The sequence below is a fragment of the Phalacrocorax carbo genome, chromosome 8, assembly GCF_963921805.1.
Source record: "Phalacrocorax carbo chromosome 8, bPhaCar2.1, whole genome shotgun sequence".
Lineage (NCBI taxonomy): Eukaryota > Metazoa > Chordata > Aves > Suliformes > Phalacrocoracidae > Phalacrocorax > Phalacrocorax carbo.
The window spans coordinates 1,137,473-1,152,616 of NC_087520.1; the positions used below are offsets into that span (position 1 = coordinate 1,137,473).

Here is a 15,144-nt window from a genome sequence, read left to right on the forward strand (position 1 = left end):
TTGATTTATTTCATTTTGTCTGACCAGGCAATGGAAACATCTAACATCTAACTACACCTCCCAGAAGCTCAGGAGGTCTTAAAGGACTTTTTTCCTGGGACAAATGAGTGCGCTCGACCTCAGGGGTCTGAGGCGAGATGCGCTGCTGCCCGAGAGCCACCTCTGTGCCCCGGCGTCGACATCCCCCCAAACCCCAGAGCATGGCTTCAATCAATGTACGCTAACAAGCAGAGATGCTTAAAATATTTTCTGCAAAATGTGCTGCTTTGAAAAAAAATGCAGCGTATTACGAAGGCATGGAGACGCTGGAAGGAGCGGGGCGGTCTCCTGGTAGCGTGTGCCCAGGTTTGCGAGCAGCGGCTGCGCTCGCCGGGGCTTGCAGCGAGCCCACCCGCCTGCCAGCGTCGCTGCCGGGGGGGCGAGTGGGAGGCCGGGGCGGGGAACGGGTTGTCAATAGCTCCATGGAAATGGGACCATCCAGGAATGCAGGGCGAGTTGGAAACAGGTCTGGATGGAAAAACAAATGTATGGAAGGGGGAGATGGTGAAATGTGCAAAAATACATCCATTGCATTCCAAAAGGGAAGGATTTCAACTTTTGTTCTCAGAAGTTCTAATTTTTCAGTTCAAAACTGACCTAATTCAAACAAAACAAGAGCAAAAAAATGGGTGTAATAGATCATTACTAATCTCTTTTTTGTTTGAAGTGAAATATTTCTTTCATTTCAGGTTAGAGAAAACGATACTTGTAGTTTCACATAAAAAAGAAAAACTTCAATTTTTTGTTTATTCCAAACTGACATTTAAAAAAAAGATTGGTCGCCAAGTCAAAATCCATCAGTCACAGAGATCTCGTCCACACACAAGCGCAACAGCTCCACAGACATCTGGAGTGCAGCTATTTGCAGTTGCTGGTTCATGTTACCAGCACCGAACACCTGCAGTAAATTAGATATATTCCTTTAGGATAAAAAGGCGTAGCCAGGGAAGAAACCTGTGTCGTTTCTCACACACAACTGCCGATAGCAGCATCGCCACTTGCTCTATTCGTATGAAGACGAGAGCGCTATATGTGAGCTGATCTTCACCTTCACCTTCGCAGCCGCAGTGCCCCAAACTGGCCCTGGCCAAAGCAGCCCCCGAAGAAGAGGAGGAGGAGGAGGAGGAGGAGGATGGTGCTCCCCTGACAAGCCAGCAACGCGCTCCAGGCTTGAAATGCCACCCAGGAGAAAGCAGGCAGGTGAACAGGGTTACAGACCACCAGGTTGGTTTGGAAACGGCAGTGGAATCCTTACTGCCCCCCTGCCTTTTCCCCCATCCCCTCGGCTCCAGGCAAGGGGCCGTTCATTTGGGAGAAGCTCTCCCGAGAGCTTCGACAGCAGCTGAGGAACGGCTGGCTCGCAGGTGTGGGCACGCTGTCACCCACGCGGAAGGCAGGCGTCTTCTGCAGAGTCGTCTGCTGGGCTGGGAAGGTGTAACGCCCAGACCCGCTTTGCTTTCCGCACGCTCACGCAGATACCGTAACATCCAAAACCCTCCTCTGGGGAAGCAGCATATGGGGGAAGCTCTGCAAAGACGGGATCTTTCACCTTCTCCTAGGAAGGGGCCATTGGAAAGGGTTTCCTCTGAAGAACAGCCAGATACCACAGATTAAAAATAAAAATAATTTTAAAAAATCACCTCAGGATACTCAGCCCCACAAGCGAGCAGCTGCCTGGTTTTGTGGCTCTTTCAGACCCAGCCTGCCGACAGCGATGCCTCCCAGTTCGAGCCGTGCTAGTGCGGTGCGAGCCGGGCCATGCAGGGCGGCGATCGCAGCGGTACCAAGCCCCGAGCCCCTCCCAGACAGCTCTGCAGGAGGGAAGAAGAGATGACGATAAACCCAAATTACGAGCCTGCCATTCCAAGAACGGCACTGCTGGGGGAGAGGATTGCAGACGGCCTCCTCCTGCCCCGGCAGCCTCCCTCTCCTTTTATCTTTGCAGCAGCTACTGGAGGAACGTCCAGCCTCTCAGCTGGGCACCATCCGCGGACCCTGGGACCTGCCTGGGACGGATGACGAGGGGCCCAGCACCGAGAAAGGCCACAGCTGGCAGCCCCTCCATGTCCAGAAGAGACATCCCGCCTGTCCCTCTGCATCCTTCTCCTCCTGCCGTGCCCTGCGTTATCCCCATTTGTGACTCAGCCACTGGCTATAGTGAAGCCTTCCCTAGCCAAGGCATCTTTAAAATGACAGAGGATAAAAGCATTTCAAAGTATTCTTGGAAATACTTTGGCAGGTAACCCCTGGTGCAATGATGGCTTTTCCAGAAGCATTGCTGCTGGTGACTGTACGTTCAAATCACGGCGTCAGAAAACCTCCGTTCAAGACAGGGAGGGAGAAGGATCTCACCCTGTGACCACGGAAATGTTATTTTCAGCCCAACCCAGAAATAAATGAGGAAAAAAACCCGCACCACCTTCAAGGGAGGATAATCCCCAGCCTGCAGGGAACTGGTTAACATGAACCGATGCTAAATCACAGTGGGCAAGAAAGCATGTATGAATCTATCTATATATTTACGTGTGTGTGCATATATATATGACAGTTGAAGGATACCAACTTATTTATTCTTGTCTGTGCTCTTACAGTGTATATGCACTGATTTATTCGAACGGCAAGACACAAATTAGCTGCAGTTTTCAGCCGCCCAACGCCACAACACCGACAGCTGTACTTCCCACCGGCGCGCTGTACCTGACCCGCACGCGGAAACGGTTAATGTGGAGCGGCTCCCTGCGTTTAGCGTCATCCTCAGCAAAAGGTCGCCTCTTCCGCCAGCAGTGACGCTGGAGCAGAAGGCGACAGCAACACGGTTACCACCTCCGAGCCTCTATAAATAGGCTTTTTTCCTTTTTTTTTTTTTTTTAGCAGTTGGACCACAGCTACCTGGCAGGTGCCATCGCATGAATGACTCCGCACAGGTCACAGCTATGACTGGTTTGGTTTTAGCCAAGATGTCTCTTTCTTTCACGGCATTATTTGTACCAGGGAAATACAGCAGGCTAAAAGCTACATGTTTTTGTTTTTTACATACCACAGTAGAAACAGTTACCGAGTTATATTTGTCAGAGTCACAGTAGTTTATGCATATTTGCTATTCACAGACTGCAGAATATTGCCAATAACCTCACTGGTGGGGACTGACAACACGGAGATACATGCATTCATGTGAGACCATAATCAATGATGTCTATACCGCATTAAGCACATTCATTTTTTAAAACACCTTCCAGTAAAATCAATTCCTTTAAATTTGTAGTTAAAACTTTTTTGTCTTTTGTTTTTTTGTTTTTTTTTTTTTCCACAATTACGCACAAAATAACCTGTAAACAATTTGACATTACACTTATGTACAAGTGAACCACGTTGGAAAGTAGAGAGGTAATTCAGTGGGTGCCACTTAATCTACGTCAATGTGCAACAGACTGACTCAGCCTCAGCAAAGTCATTAAGTGCTTGTATGAGGTCCGAAAATGTAACATGAGCAAGGCCCCGAAGAGATCGCAAAATCACCAAACCCCCCTCTAAATCCTGCGTTGGCTGGGAAAATATTGCACTCGCAGCACTCGCTCCTCTAAGGCGGGGGCGGCTGGATGAACCGCGGCGCCCTGCAAGCACGGGGAAGGGGCCAGCCCCGCTCCCGGCCCCGCGCGCCCGCTCCTCGGGGCCGGGGGGCCCAGCCGGAGGAGAGGGGCGAAGGGTCGCCGGGGAGGACGTCCCCTGCTGCAGCCCAGCAATGCCCCGTCAGCCAGCTGGGCCCTGCCGTCCTGCTTCACGTCGGCAGGTTTTGTCCGCTTAATTCTGAATTCTGCTTTTTCGTGTTTGCTTTATCATTGCTATAGCTTAAAATCTGTAATATCGTACTTACAAACTGACTCTTTAGCTAAGTGATATCGATGCCGAGAAAAATAAACAATGTCTTTTTATAATATAAATAATTTAAAAGTGCTTTTTTGTTCTTTCACTATTAATCTACAAAACCCCGTTGGGGCATAAACTATCCATAAGACTGGACAATTATTTTGTACCATGATACACATGGGGCCTTATGCATAAAGTACTCTGAAAGCCAAGTCCACGTGCACACCCGCAATGGTGGAAAGGGCTTCAGGGCAGGGCAAGAAGTCGGAAAGTTTCCTCCAGCCTTTCTAGGACTAGGAGAGCAGTGTGAGCTACGGCTGAAGCTCTCGGTCACGGCATGGTCACTGCCAATGAAAATCAACCTTGTTTTCTCCTTCAGCCCACAGCGCTGCAACTAAAATTAATAAATGGACTCTCAAAACTAGAATTAAAGACCCAAAACAGGTTCTCCAGAGTGCTGTGAAGCCTCTATACGGTGCGTGCAGATGATTTAGGGAAAAAATAAAATAATTTGGTCCCCACGGATCTATGTAAACTCACATGTTCTCCCTTTGTCTCCCCCTGACGCTTGAGTCCCGCTCAGGTGTCTGTCTCGAGGCATTTGGGCACGTAACAAAGCCCTTGGAAAACTGGAATCTCTGACCGTGGAAGGCGTAAGCACGCGCGGGCTGCCGAGGCCGGCGGGGATGCGCGCGGCTGCGATGGGAGCTGAGCTGGGCCCAGCTGAGCCGAGTCCAGCTGAGCTGAGCCCAGGCGCCAGCAGCACTCGCGGCCAGGACGGTGCCCGGGGCACCACGAGCAGCCGGCAGCTGCAGGGCGGCCGTGCCACCCACCGGCGAGGCACGCATCCAGCGGTGCACCTGCGCAGGGGTGAATGCCTGCCCCGCTCCTTCAGCCCAGCGTCCTAAGCAAAGCTTAAGCAAGACTACTGAATAGATCATGATAATTAAAGGCCGGCTCTGCAAGACCATCGCCGAACGACCAGACCTGTTTGCCATACACAGAAGTGATGAACATTGCGAGCAACACGAGTGGATGTGAATTTTATTACAGCTCGATGGCTTTCTCTCATCCCCACTGACGCCAAGTGCCCGTTTTTTACAAGCAAAGGCATTTTAATAGAGTCTCGGTCCCACTTAAGTCAATGTAAGTTTTCAAATTAGTTTCAAAAGAACTTACATCTGGTCTTTGTTATGCACGAAAAGTAGCTCAAAGGCCAGTTTGCTCCCCAGATACTTTAGAAAGAATGAAGTTCTCTGCTAACTGAGTTTCATTTTGGCTTGCGAGTGATAAGTGACCAAAAATGTCCTAGGGATAGACACGGGTTTTCTTGCTGAAACAAAGTGTAATTGAGCTGAATATTTTTAGAGCTCAAAACCCAGCTACCCTTTAGACAACGTGTTACTCTGATTTCCTGATCCCCCGCTGCACTGCAGCCCCCTCCCTGCTTTCCCTCCTTGCCTCGTTCCAGCAGGAGAGGAGCGGGGGGCTGCAGCCCCCCAGCCCCGCGCAGCCCCGGGGACGAGCCCGGGCGGGAGGCAGGGGCCTGACGTGCTGAGCACTGACCGGCTTTCCCTGCTCCCGCTGGGCTGACGGCTTGGTTCGAGGTACCGCTTCGATACCCACCTACTGCGGGAATGTCTCCTGCCCCTTCCACAGCCAGCGGCGCTGCGTCCTGCAGACGGGGGGAGCAACCTTGCCAAAAAGGTGTAAGTATACGCCTTTCGTCCCAAGGTGCGTGTATACATCTAACTATAGGTATGTATATGTACTTTTATATATGTATATATGTATATGTATGTGTGCATGATATTATTTTTTATGTATGTGTGTATGACGTTATTTTTGGGAAGAGGTCGTCTGGAGTTTATACATCACCCTCCTGAGATAAGAAGAATCATCTCGGTGCCTGTCCGGTGGCGATGCCACCGGCAGGAGAAGGTTCAGTTGCTCTTTCCTGACCCACTGCTGCCCGCACGTGACCTACAGGACCGCCGTGGAGCAGCGTATTTTATTACCCTGGAGCCTGTCTCTACCTGGCTGTGGTTCCTCCACGCCACTGCACGGTGCCCCCATCCTCCGCCCCCCCCCAGCCCCGCGGCAGGGGCTCGCGCTGGCAGCGTCCCGTGCCCGGAGCATGGCTCTTTGGTGGGGTGCTGTTCTCGCTGTGGGGTACTGGTGGTCCAGAGAGAAGCAGTAGGGCGAGAAGGGAGCCTTTGAGCAGCAGGAAGGGATGCTGCGGAGCATCTAGGGTTCAGGCTAACCCCCATCAGGGAGGGGTGGACGGCTGCCCACTGTTGCCCAGGGACTCCTCTACAGCAGAGGCTGTTCACCTAGAGCCTGCCAGTCAGTCTTAACAGCAAAAAGCCTCAAAGCACAGCCCTAGCTCCTCTACCAACGTGAAGTCAGAGCGGAATTAGACCCCTGCAGTAACGCAGCAGTGCACGCGAACACACGCACACACGGGTGTGCACCCACACGCCGGGGCACCTGCTCTCCTCCGGCTCCATCCCAGGTTGTGTTTCCTAGCAGGTTCGGCCTGCCTGTGATTACTGAAGTTTAAGACCTTTATTTCTGTAGCACTGGAGAATAATAACCATTTCATCTAAAACTGAAGACATGAAGGCCACATAAATCAAGCCCATTCGGGCGCATTTCATTTGGTCTAATTTTTCTACAGTTATTAATCATCGTGCAATCCTGTGCGCCCTGAACATCAGTCTGGGAACACACACACACACACACACACCCCGCCAGTGCCTGTTCTTCCACTCTGTCACATGGATTTTATAGCCCAAATATTTGTGGTATTAAAAAGAGACAGGGAATGATTGGGAGTGGTGGGAAGGACAAGGTTTTAGCTGCAGTCTGCTGCTGAGGAAGAGGGGTGATCCGTCCCGATCTGCACACTCAGCTGGAAATCCCGAGGGAGAGCCGTGTCTGTTCCCCAGCGCTGTTCGCTTGGTGCCAGGCTGGGGGGGCAAGACGCAGGAAAAGAAAAATGTTATAAACTAGCCAACAAATAACCAAGAGGAGCCAAATCTGTGGATCTTGTGCAAAACACTGATCTCCATGTGAAAATGTGCCTTTTGAGCAGGTAAGTGGAGGGCTGCACAGCTACCACGCCTGAACTCAGCTGTGACTATGAATGTCTTAAAACCTGAATTGGTTCTAGAGCCTGATCCCAAGAAGTGCTGAGTTTTCTCACTAAGCCCAGCATTTCCCAGGCCAGACCCTCTATTTCACAATCCTCACTCCGCATATTCACAGTAAGAAATAGCATCCTTCTCGCGTGTAAAACCTCAGCAGAGATGATGCCAAGCTGCCACATCCAAGCCCTGTTCTCCAAAGACTGGGGGATGTATTGCTGGGAGGGTTTTCCCCCTCCCTACAGCTCACGCTTACGGAGCACTCTGGACAAGTATTGCTTCCTTTTTTGCTGGTAAAATTTGCATCCTCACCAATAAGCCTGCGTAACGCCTGCAGCTGAGCGATGGGTGTGAACCTCTGCCTGTGCGCTCGTGCAGACCTTACCGTTCTTCTGGCACAAGAAGCCTGCCACAGCCAGGTGTGTGGGCACAACAGAGCCCTGCAAGCACAAAGATACCACCTTGCTGAAACTGCATGAAGATTGACAGGTAACCTGTGTGTACTTGACATCATCTCCCGTGGCAGTCTGAAATTTAAGAGGGGGGAAGCCCTGGTACCTGCAGGACACTAAGTCAATCAAAATGCTTCGTGTAACCAGCACTATCACTTCCCGTATGTTTTTTATATATACGTGTGTGTATATATATATATATAAATCTCTTTCTTCCTGTGCCTTTAGAAAACAAATAATTTATCTCAAATACTCCAGCTGGTTTGTTCCCAGCTATGGCCAAAATAGGTTGGCTGGAGCAATTCACCTTCCCGTCAGTCTCCATGGCTTGTCCGCCCCGGCAGCCTGAGCTCACCCCTGAGCTGAGCCCCCGCTGAGCCGAGCCCTCCCTGAGCCGAGCCCCTCCCCTCCCAACGCTTACCTGCTCCAGGTTTTGCTGGCCCTACGCCTCTGACCCCCGGCTAACACCCGCTTCCTGGGCGCTCCCCGGCCCCTGCCGCTGTGCTCACGCACTCCCTGGCAATGACAGCCTGCTGCAGCCCACAGGACGGGCCCGTTCCCCCTCCCCAGGCTCCCGGGGGGCTGTGGGCACCCTGCTCCAAGCAGTGCAGGACCAGCCTCTCCCACGGCTCCCCGGACAACATAACACGGGGCGCTCAGCACAGTTTCCAGCTAACGTCCTGCTACCCGCTGCGGTCGGGACACCCAGACGGGCGGCTGCACAAGGGATCATGGACACCTCCTTCTGGGGTTTGCATTGTCTCTTCGAACGCACACGGCTGGAACGGCGATGCTCCTGTCCTCTGGCAACCGATCTCCTGCCAGGCAGAGCACTAAACGTGGCTTATTAGGCAGGTACTTTCTTGTGTTTGCTTCTGTGCAAAGGGGACCCAGTGCCTGCTCCACCTGCCAGCTGGGGCCCAATGCTCCTGGCACACGCTCCTGGCCAGCCTGCAGAGACCAGACCCCTCACCAGCATGGCCAGCCTGCAGAGACCAGACCCCTCACCAGCATGGCCAGCCTGCAGAGACCAGACCCCTCACCAGCATGGCCAGCCTGCAGAGACCAGACCCTTCACCAGCACAGCCAGCCTGCAGAGACCAGACCCCTCACCAGCACGGCCAGCCTGCAGAGACCAGACCCTTCACCAGCACAGCCAGCCTGCAGAAACCAGACCCTTCACCAGCATGGCCAGCCTGCAGAAAGCAGCCACCTCACCAGCACGGCCAGCCTGCAGAAAGCAGACCCCTCACCAGCACGGCCAGCCTGCAGAGACCAGACCCCTCACCAGCACGGCCACTCTGTCTCCACCACACTCGGCCCCGCGAGGATCCCTACAGCTTTCCAACTGGGATCACCACGCACTTAACCCACTGGCACTGGGGAGCCTTGAGAAACACGACAAGAGGTGCGGGGAGGACACAGGGGGAACAAGATCATCAAAACCAAATGGAATATTTTGCTGACGGCAACGAAGACCCACACGCTGCTCCCTGGTCTCCACTGAGATGCACTGACAGTGTCTCAAAGCAGGGGGGGAAGACAGAGAGGGAGTCGGGGAGAGGGACAGTGAGATGGGTTTTCTACTGTTCAGCCCTCAAAGACCTGAAGAAGAAATGGAACATCCACAGACTGCTAAAAATGCTCTTTTCTGAGAAAGTGCAGTTATAAGTAGAGAGCCAGAAAATCTTTAAGCAATATATATTGATATATATATACATATATATATACACAGAGATATATATACACACATATATATATATGCACATATATATAGACACATGCTTAAGGTAAACTGTCATGGCATAGCTTGTTTCTCTGAGCTGCGTACATCCCTCCAAACAAACGCACTATGAGGAGGACGCAGAAGGCATGCAGTCCCCAGACACCCCCGGACACTGCCTGCTCACGTGCCACGTTCCCACCGGCATCAGCAGCATCCGCGCACGAGCATCTCTCCTTGTCGGTATGGTTGTGCCCTTAAGGTATTCAGCTTGTGTAAGACTCACGAGTTTACAAATAAAAGCGTTTTGTCATTGTGCTTCCACAACTGGAAAAATATCGTTACCCTATGACTATAAACGTTAAGGTGAAATAGGCAAATTAGGCAGTACTACAGAGATGGGTTTTTTTGTGTGTGTGACCTAACAAATAATTATTATTGGGAATTATTTTCGTATCACTTAGAATCTTGCTCTAACGGTAATAAGGTCATGTGCTTTGCCCACCCTGAGCCTATAGGTGGTACTTCCGCAGCAGTTCAGATTGCCAGGGATGTTTCCTTTCTGGAAACCTGTCTGGGATTTTGATTTTGAGGAAATCCTGGATACATTTTTCTAGCTCCTCCTCAATGGAGAGCTTCTCCTTCACTGCTTTTTTCTTGCTAGAGTTGGACTCCCGGGAGCCAGAGGTGAGAGTCCGGAGCAGGTCGCTCTTCCTCCGGATCTCGGACTGTTGCAGCAGCTGCACCGGCCCCTTCTTGGCCGGCCGGTCCAGAGTCTGTATGTTGGGCTGGCGGGTGACGGGGCCGCAGATGACGGTCTCCTGGGGGGAGCTGGCCTCCGACTGGCTGTCGCAGCTCGATGTCGACAGCTCGTTGCACGACGTGCCACTCTCTCCCTCCTTGTCGCCTTTGCCGTTCTTGCAGCAGCAGTCGCAGTGGGACGAGGACCACCGGGAGGGCTCACCTGCAAGAGGAACAGAGAGCACCCCGGGGTTACCGACAGCTCCGAACCCCCTGCCGGCACCCAGAAACAGGCTGCTCACCCACTGCTGGGCTCGCTGCTGCCTGCTGAGACCCACGGGAGCAGGGGGGGACGCGGCCACCCGGCACGGCAGGAAACCTCTCGCGGGAGGTTTCCTGAATGTCACCGCAAACTGCTGGCAAAACCTCCACCTGGCCTCAAGCAGGAGCTGATTTCCATGAACACTGGAGCTCCTTCATCTGCTCCACTCGCATGCGCTGCTCAGGTCCCCTGCGGGTCCCCTGAGACACCCAGCACACGGCCAAAAGGTTTCCGAGATCCTCAGTGAGAATCAGCCACGCGAGGATCCAGGCAGGTGTTTAACCAGAGTGAGCAACCATGGCTTCAGGAACCTAATTGCTTTTCAGGCTTTTAATGATTTGCTGCCACCTCCCCCCACCAAGCCAAGGCCAAACCCTGAGCACACACAGGGCTTTTTCTCCCTTAAGAGAAAATCCTGATGATGCCCACCGAAATTTTGCCTGAGGAAGGACAGAGAAAAAACAGAATGAGGACTTCAGATTCTGTCATTCCCGATCCGTTCCTCCAATTTTTTACCTGTATGCAGGGTTCCTTTGAAGCCAATAAACTCATAGGTGTGAACAGAGGTTACAGGGCCAGGGTCAAGGCCAAGGTTACTAGTTCAAGACAGACAAACAAATGATGAATTTTTGGCTGCCAGCAGAAGGCAGTGCCAGGAGGCAGGACATGGCACAGCCTGCTGCCCCTTTCCATCCCAGCTACAGTCTCCGCAAAACACGATGGGTCCAGCAACTTGTGTTGGCACTGATCTTCCCTGGGTTTGCGTTTAATAAAGTCTGGACAGGAGGGAATAAAACTTGTTCGCGTAGGAAGGGTCTGTCTGTGCTGGTGTGTGAAGAGGCCAAGGCTGTACCCGAGGTGGCTGCAGGGACCGACAGGTCCCACCTGCGAATGCCAGGCTGCTTCAGTCCTGGGAACCCTCCCAGCCCGCCAGCTTTCCGCTTTTAAAAGGACAGTCTCAAATACGCTGTTAAATCCAACCCACCTCATTTTTCCCTGTTTGCCATGTTCAGGTTAAAACCAAAGACCCGTGGATGACCCCTGCAATGATCTTTGCACAATTACACACAACTGTGGAGTCCTGCCCCTCATCAGCAACCGCACGTAACGAGCCAGCGCAGGTAAGCACCCTGCCACGGGCTTTGCCCCAGAACAGACCAGCATAAGCAACGTGGCACGGGCTGGCAGCTCTCCCATACGGCTGAAGTGAAATTTTGGCCCCGCTGCAGGGGAAGGGACCCCCACCACTCTCACCACCGCTCCACGGAGGTTTCACGGCCGCTCCGTGGCACTCCCCTGCGGCCCCACAGCAAGCTGGCTCACAGCAAACACCCCGCAGGCACAAACACACCGGTGCCAGGCTCGCAGCCACCCCACCAGTGGGTTTGTCAGCAGACCAGTGGGTTTGTCCCTCTGGTCCCCTCAGAGGGAGCAGCACTACGTGGCATCACTGCTGGAGCTGCAGCGTGACGTGCTACAGCGAAATAACCGCCAGAAGGGAACAGCGCAGGAATGGCTGCAAAAAGCAAAACACACAGATCCTGGGTACAGGCAGCTCGCACGGATCTTTTCTTTTGGGATCTTACAGGTAAAATCCTGGCAGCTACAAAGAAATCCAGTGTTAGGGGTTTCGGCCCAGCCCCCGAAGGGGAGGAGGGCTGCGGGAGGTACGTGCAGTCCCTCTGCACGACACCGGCACGGGGCACGCAGGCACGCGGCCCCGCAAACCACACGCTTCCCCGGTGGCACGAAATGGAGCAAAACAAAACAAGATGGTCCTCGTGTCTACAGAAAATGTTCAGACAATACTGTTCCACTCCCACCGCTCAGAAAAATGTTCATTATTGTTACAGTCTGTAACCATCGCTGTCTTTATACCTTCATTGGATTAAATACGGCTAGTGGTTGTTGGTTAAATTAATAAATAAAGCAGTATTCAGGCGACCATTGGCTACTTATGCCAATAAACATCTCTCCTGCAACAAAAAGGATATATACAGCCCGCTAGAGAATTCAGAACTGGGCATCAGAACGCGGGTGGCTTCCCCAGCCTCCAGGGAACAGCGTTTGGGAAGTTGTCTTGCATTATTCACAGCTCCAACACCCCTAATTTCTCCAGACATATTTGTTCTCCGAGGGTCAGTAGCACAGCCAGCTCCGGCTGTCAGACGGCGCAGGCAGAGGTGCCAGCCTCCGGCCCGCTGGGCGTCACCCCCCAGCGTCGCCCCTGCCCACCCGGACCCTCACCCCCGCGGGTGACCCACGTCGCTTCGGAGGCGGCCTCCCCACGCATGAGGCCTTGGTCGTGCACAAAACAGAGGCTTTTGGGAAACACGGTCCTTCATTTGCATAACCCGTCGGCGATGGGAACCCCTGAATAGTACTTAATTTATTTCCTGATTCATGTAGTGCATGGCTTGGTTTTTTCTTTTTCAGCTGGAGACCTGCCCAAACGCAGTGAGCCGTGACAAAGGGGAAGAGCTGGCACTGATAACAACTGTTCCCTGACCAAACCGCTGCAATAATCATGGATTTAAATGCCGTTCGCAAGCATCCGTCTTCCCACTAAAATGTAATTATCATTTCCAACTCATGCAGATTGGTAATTTAATCCAGATCAAGAAAAGCATAACTCAGGTTAGCAACTTCGGGCCAGCAGCACAGCCCCTGGTCTCCCCCATGAGAAGGAACCGCGGCGCCGTGGCCGGGGTCAGACCCGGTGCGAGGGGCAGGGGACGGCGAAGGGGGCGCAGTCGGCTCAGAGCTGCAGCGCTGGCCCAGTGGCTTCTGCAGGCAACGCGGGGAGGGCGGCACAGCGGGGTGAGGCTGATGGGGAACCTCTTCCTCACGCCAGGGTCCAAGGTGGCCATTTGCTGCCGCCACTCCAGGAACAGGTCCCCAACGAAAAAATGGGATGGGGAAAAAAAAAAAAGAAAAAAAGAAAATATTGCTGCCAACCTCAAGCCCCCAAGCTTTGGGAGCAGACCCTTGAGGAAGGGGGTTTGCAGGCTTGTGGCAGCAAAACGCTAAAAGCTGTGCCGCTAATAGAAACTGCCCTGCTCTCCCATTTCTCCACCTTTTTTGCAACCATGAAACACAATGCATATAATTTACAGAAACAGGTGGAAAACCAAAAGTCAGGAAGCCCCTCCTCATCTCTTCGTTCCTCTTCCTTGTCAATGATGAAGGAGTCTTTCAGTCTGAGCTGTGCGGCTAAATTTAATTTACAGACTTCCTTCAAGACCTGTTTAGTATCTTGTCTGAAAAAAGCCAATAACGGCTAAATTGAAATTTTTTATAATTTGCTCAGCTTTGACCAAGGCACTTCATACTGAGCCTCTGTAAAACTCTGATCACACGTGCTTCTGAAAAACACGTCCCTGAGCTGCGCTGATTTGCAGCTCCTTACTGCAGCTGACGTTACGCTGGGTGAGGGTGTTCCTGCACTGCAGCCACTGAGTGCCTCCTGCGGGGGATTGCTCCAGAGCCTCTGCCCCTCCGAACCACTGAACCATTTATTCCAGCCAGCAACTGCCAGCGCTTGAAAGGGAAAAATTAATCAATCATGTGGAAGGGAATGGGCCAGGGTGTTTCTGCAGAAACACAGGGACGCTGGGAGGGAAGCGCGTCCCCGTGACGGCTCTCCTGGCCACAGGGAGGGCAGCTCCTGCTCTCCTTTTCAGTGCTTGCTCTGCACTTGCCTGTAATTACTTCTTCTCACCTGCACAGTCAGTCATTTTCCCCGTTGCTTGTGTGCATTTAAGGATGACAGTGAATCCTAACAGAGGAAATACATTCCATGAGCACCACCGCTGCCACCAGCTCTTCAATGGTGTGTTTCCCCTCCTCTGGATGCCAGGCTCGCCCCGCCCGTCACGATCCCGGAGGACAGCGCTGGGGACGCTCACCTGCTCCCACGCTGGGACGATGCGCTCCCGCTGCCTTTGCTGCTTCCCCACCCCACGCTGAACTGAATGAAGTTTGAAAAATGGTGAAAAATGAGTTGAGAGGGAAAAGGTCGCTGCTCAGGTCAGTTCCCATTAGCACGACGTGCAACCTCCTCCTACATCCTACCGCTCGCTTCGAGCACGGCAGTTTTCGGTGCCTCCCTAACAGTTTCTAAGCAAACTCGTAGAGACATTGAGCTAAAGCTCATCCACATCCCATTGCAGAGGGACAGCCCATGAAAGCTGCACCAAAGGGCTGTGCTCGCCAAGTGTGGAACAAAACTCCAAGAGGTGGCTGAAGCGCCCAAACAACCCCGACACCAAACACCAAATACCAGGGACCAAATACCAGGGACCAAATATCAGGGACCAAATATCAAAGATCAAATATCAGGGACCAAATACCAGTGACCAAATACCAGGGACCAAATATCAGGGACCAAATATCAGACCACTGCAGCGGCGCAGGACATTGCTACGATCACCTAGCAAAACTTTGCAAACCTGAGTGAATGCGCGTCACTCACTTCGGTCGCAGACGCCTCCTCGCAGATGTAACTCCATAGCTATGGGGAAGAAGAAGGGGTCCAGCCCCCCGCACCCCACTGGAGGGGCTGGACCCTGCTCAGGGATGGCTGCGTGGGCAGGGGGATCCACCAGCTGCCATGAGGCACATCTAGAGTATATACATCATTACCACAAAACAAGCCTTTTGTAAGTTAATTAAGACCTAATAGATGCTAATTTCACTTAATGAATATTCACCGATACCGGGCTTACCCCGGGTGAGCCGGGAGGCAGAAATTCATCTATTCACGAGGCAGAACAGCAAAACCAGGCGAGATCTGCGCGCTGGAAACCGCTGCAGGGTTTGGAGCAGTTCCCCGCCAGCCCCAGTGTCCAGCGA

The 15,144-nt window shown here is 52.7% G+C and overlaps 1 protein-coding gene across 1 annotated transcript in view; it reads right to left on the reverse strand.

Annotated features, from left to right (window-relative positions):
* Window positions 1–9,626: 9,626 nt before the first annotated feature.
* Window positions 9,627–15,144, reverse strand: part of KCTD16 (potassium channel tetramerization domain containing 16) — a 79,550-nt gene continuing 74,032 nt past the window's right edge. Inside the window, exon 3 of the mRNA XM_064458226.1 lies at window positions 9,627–10,191. Coding sequence (XP_064314296.1) covers window positions 9,740–10,191 — 452 coding nt within the window. The 3' untranslated portion in view covers window positions 9,627–9,739. The remainder of the gene's footprint in view (window positions 10,192–15,144) is intronic.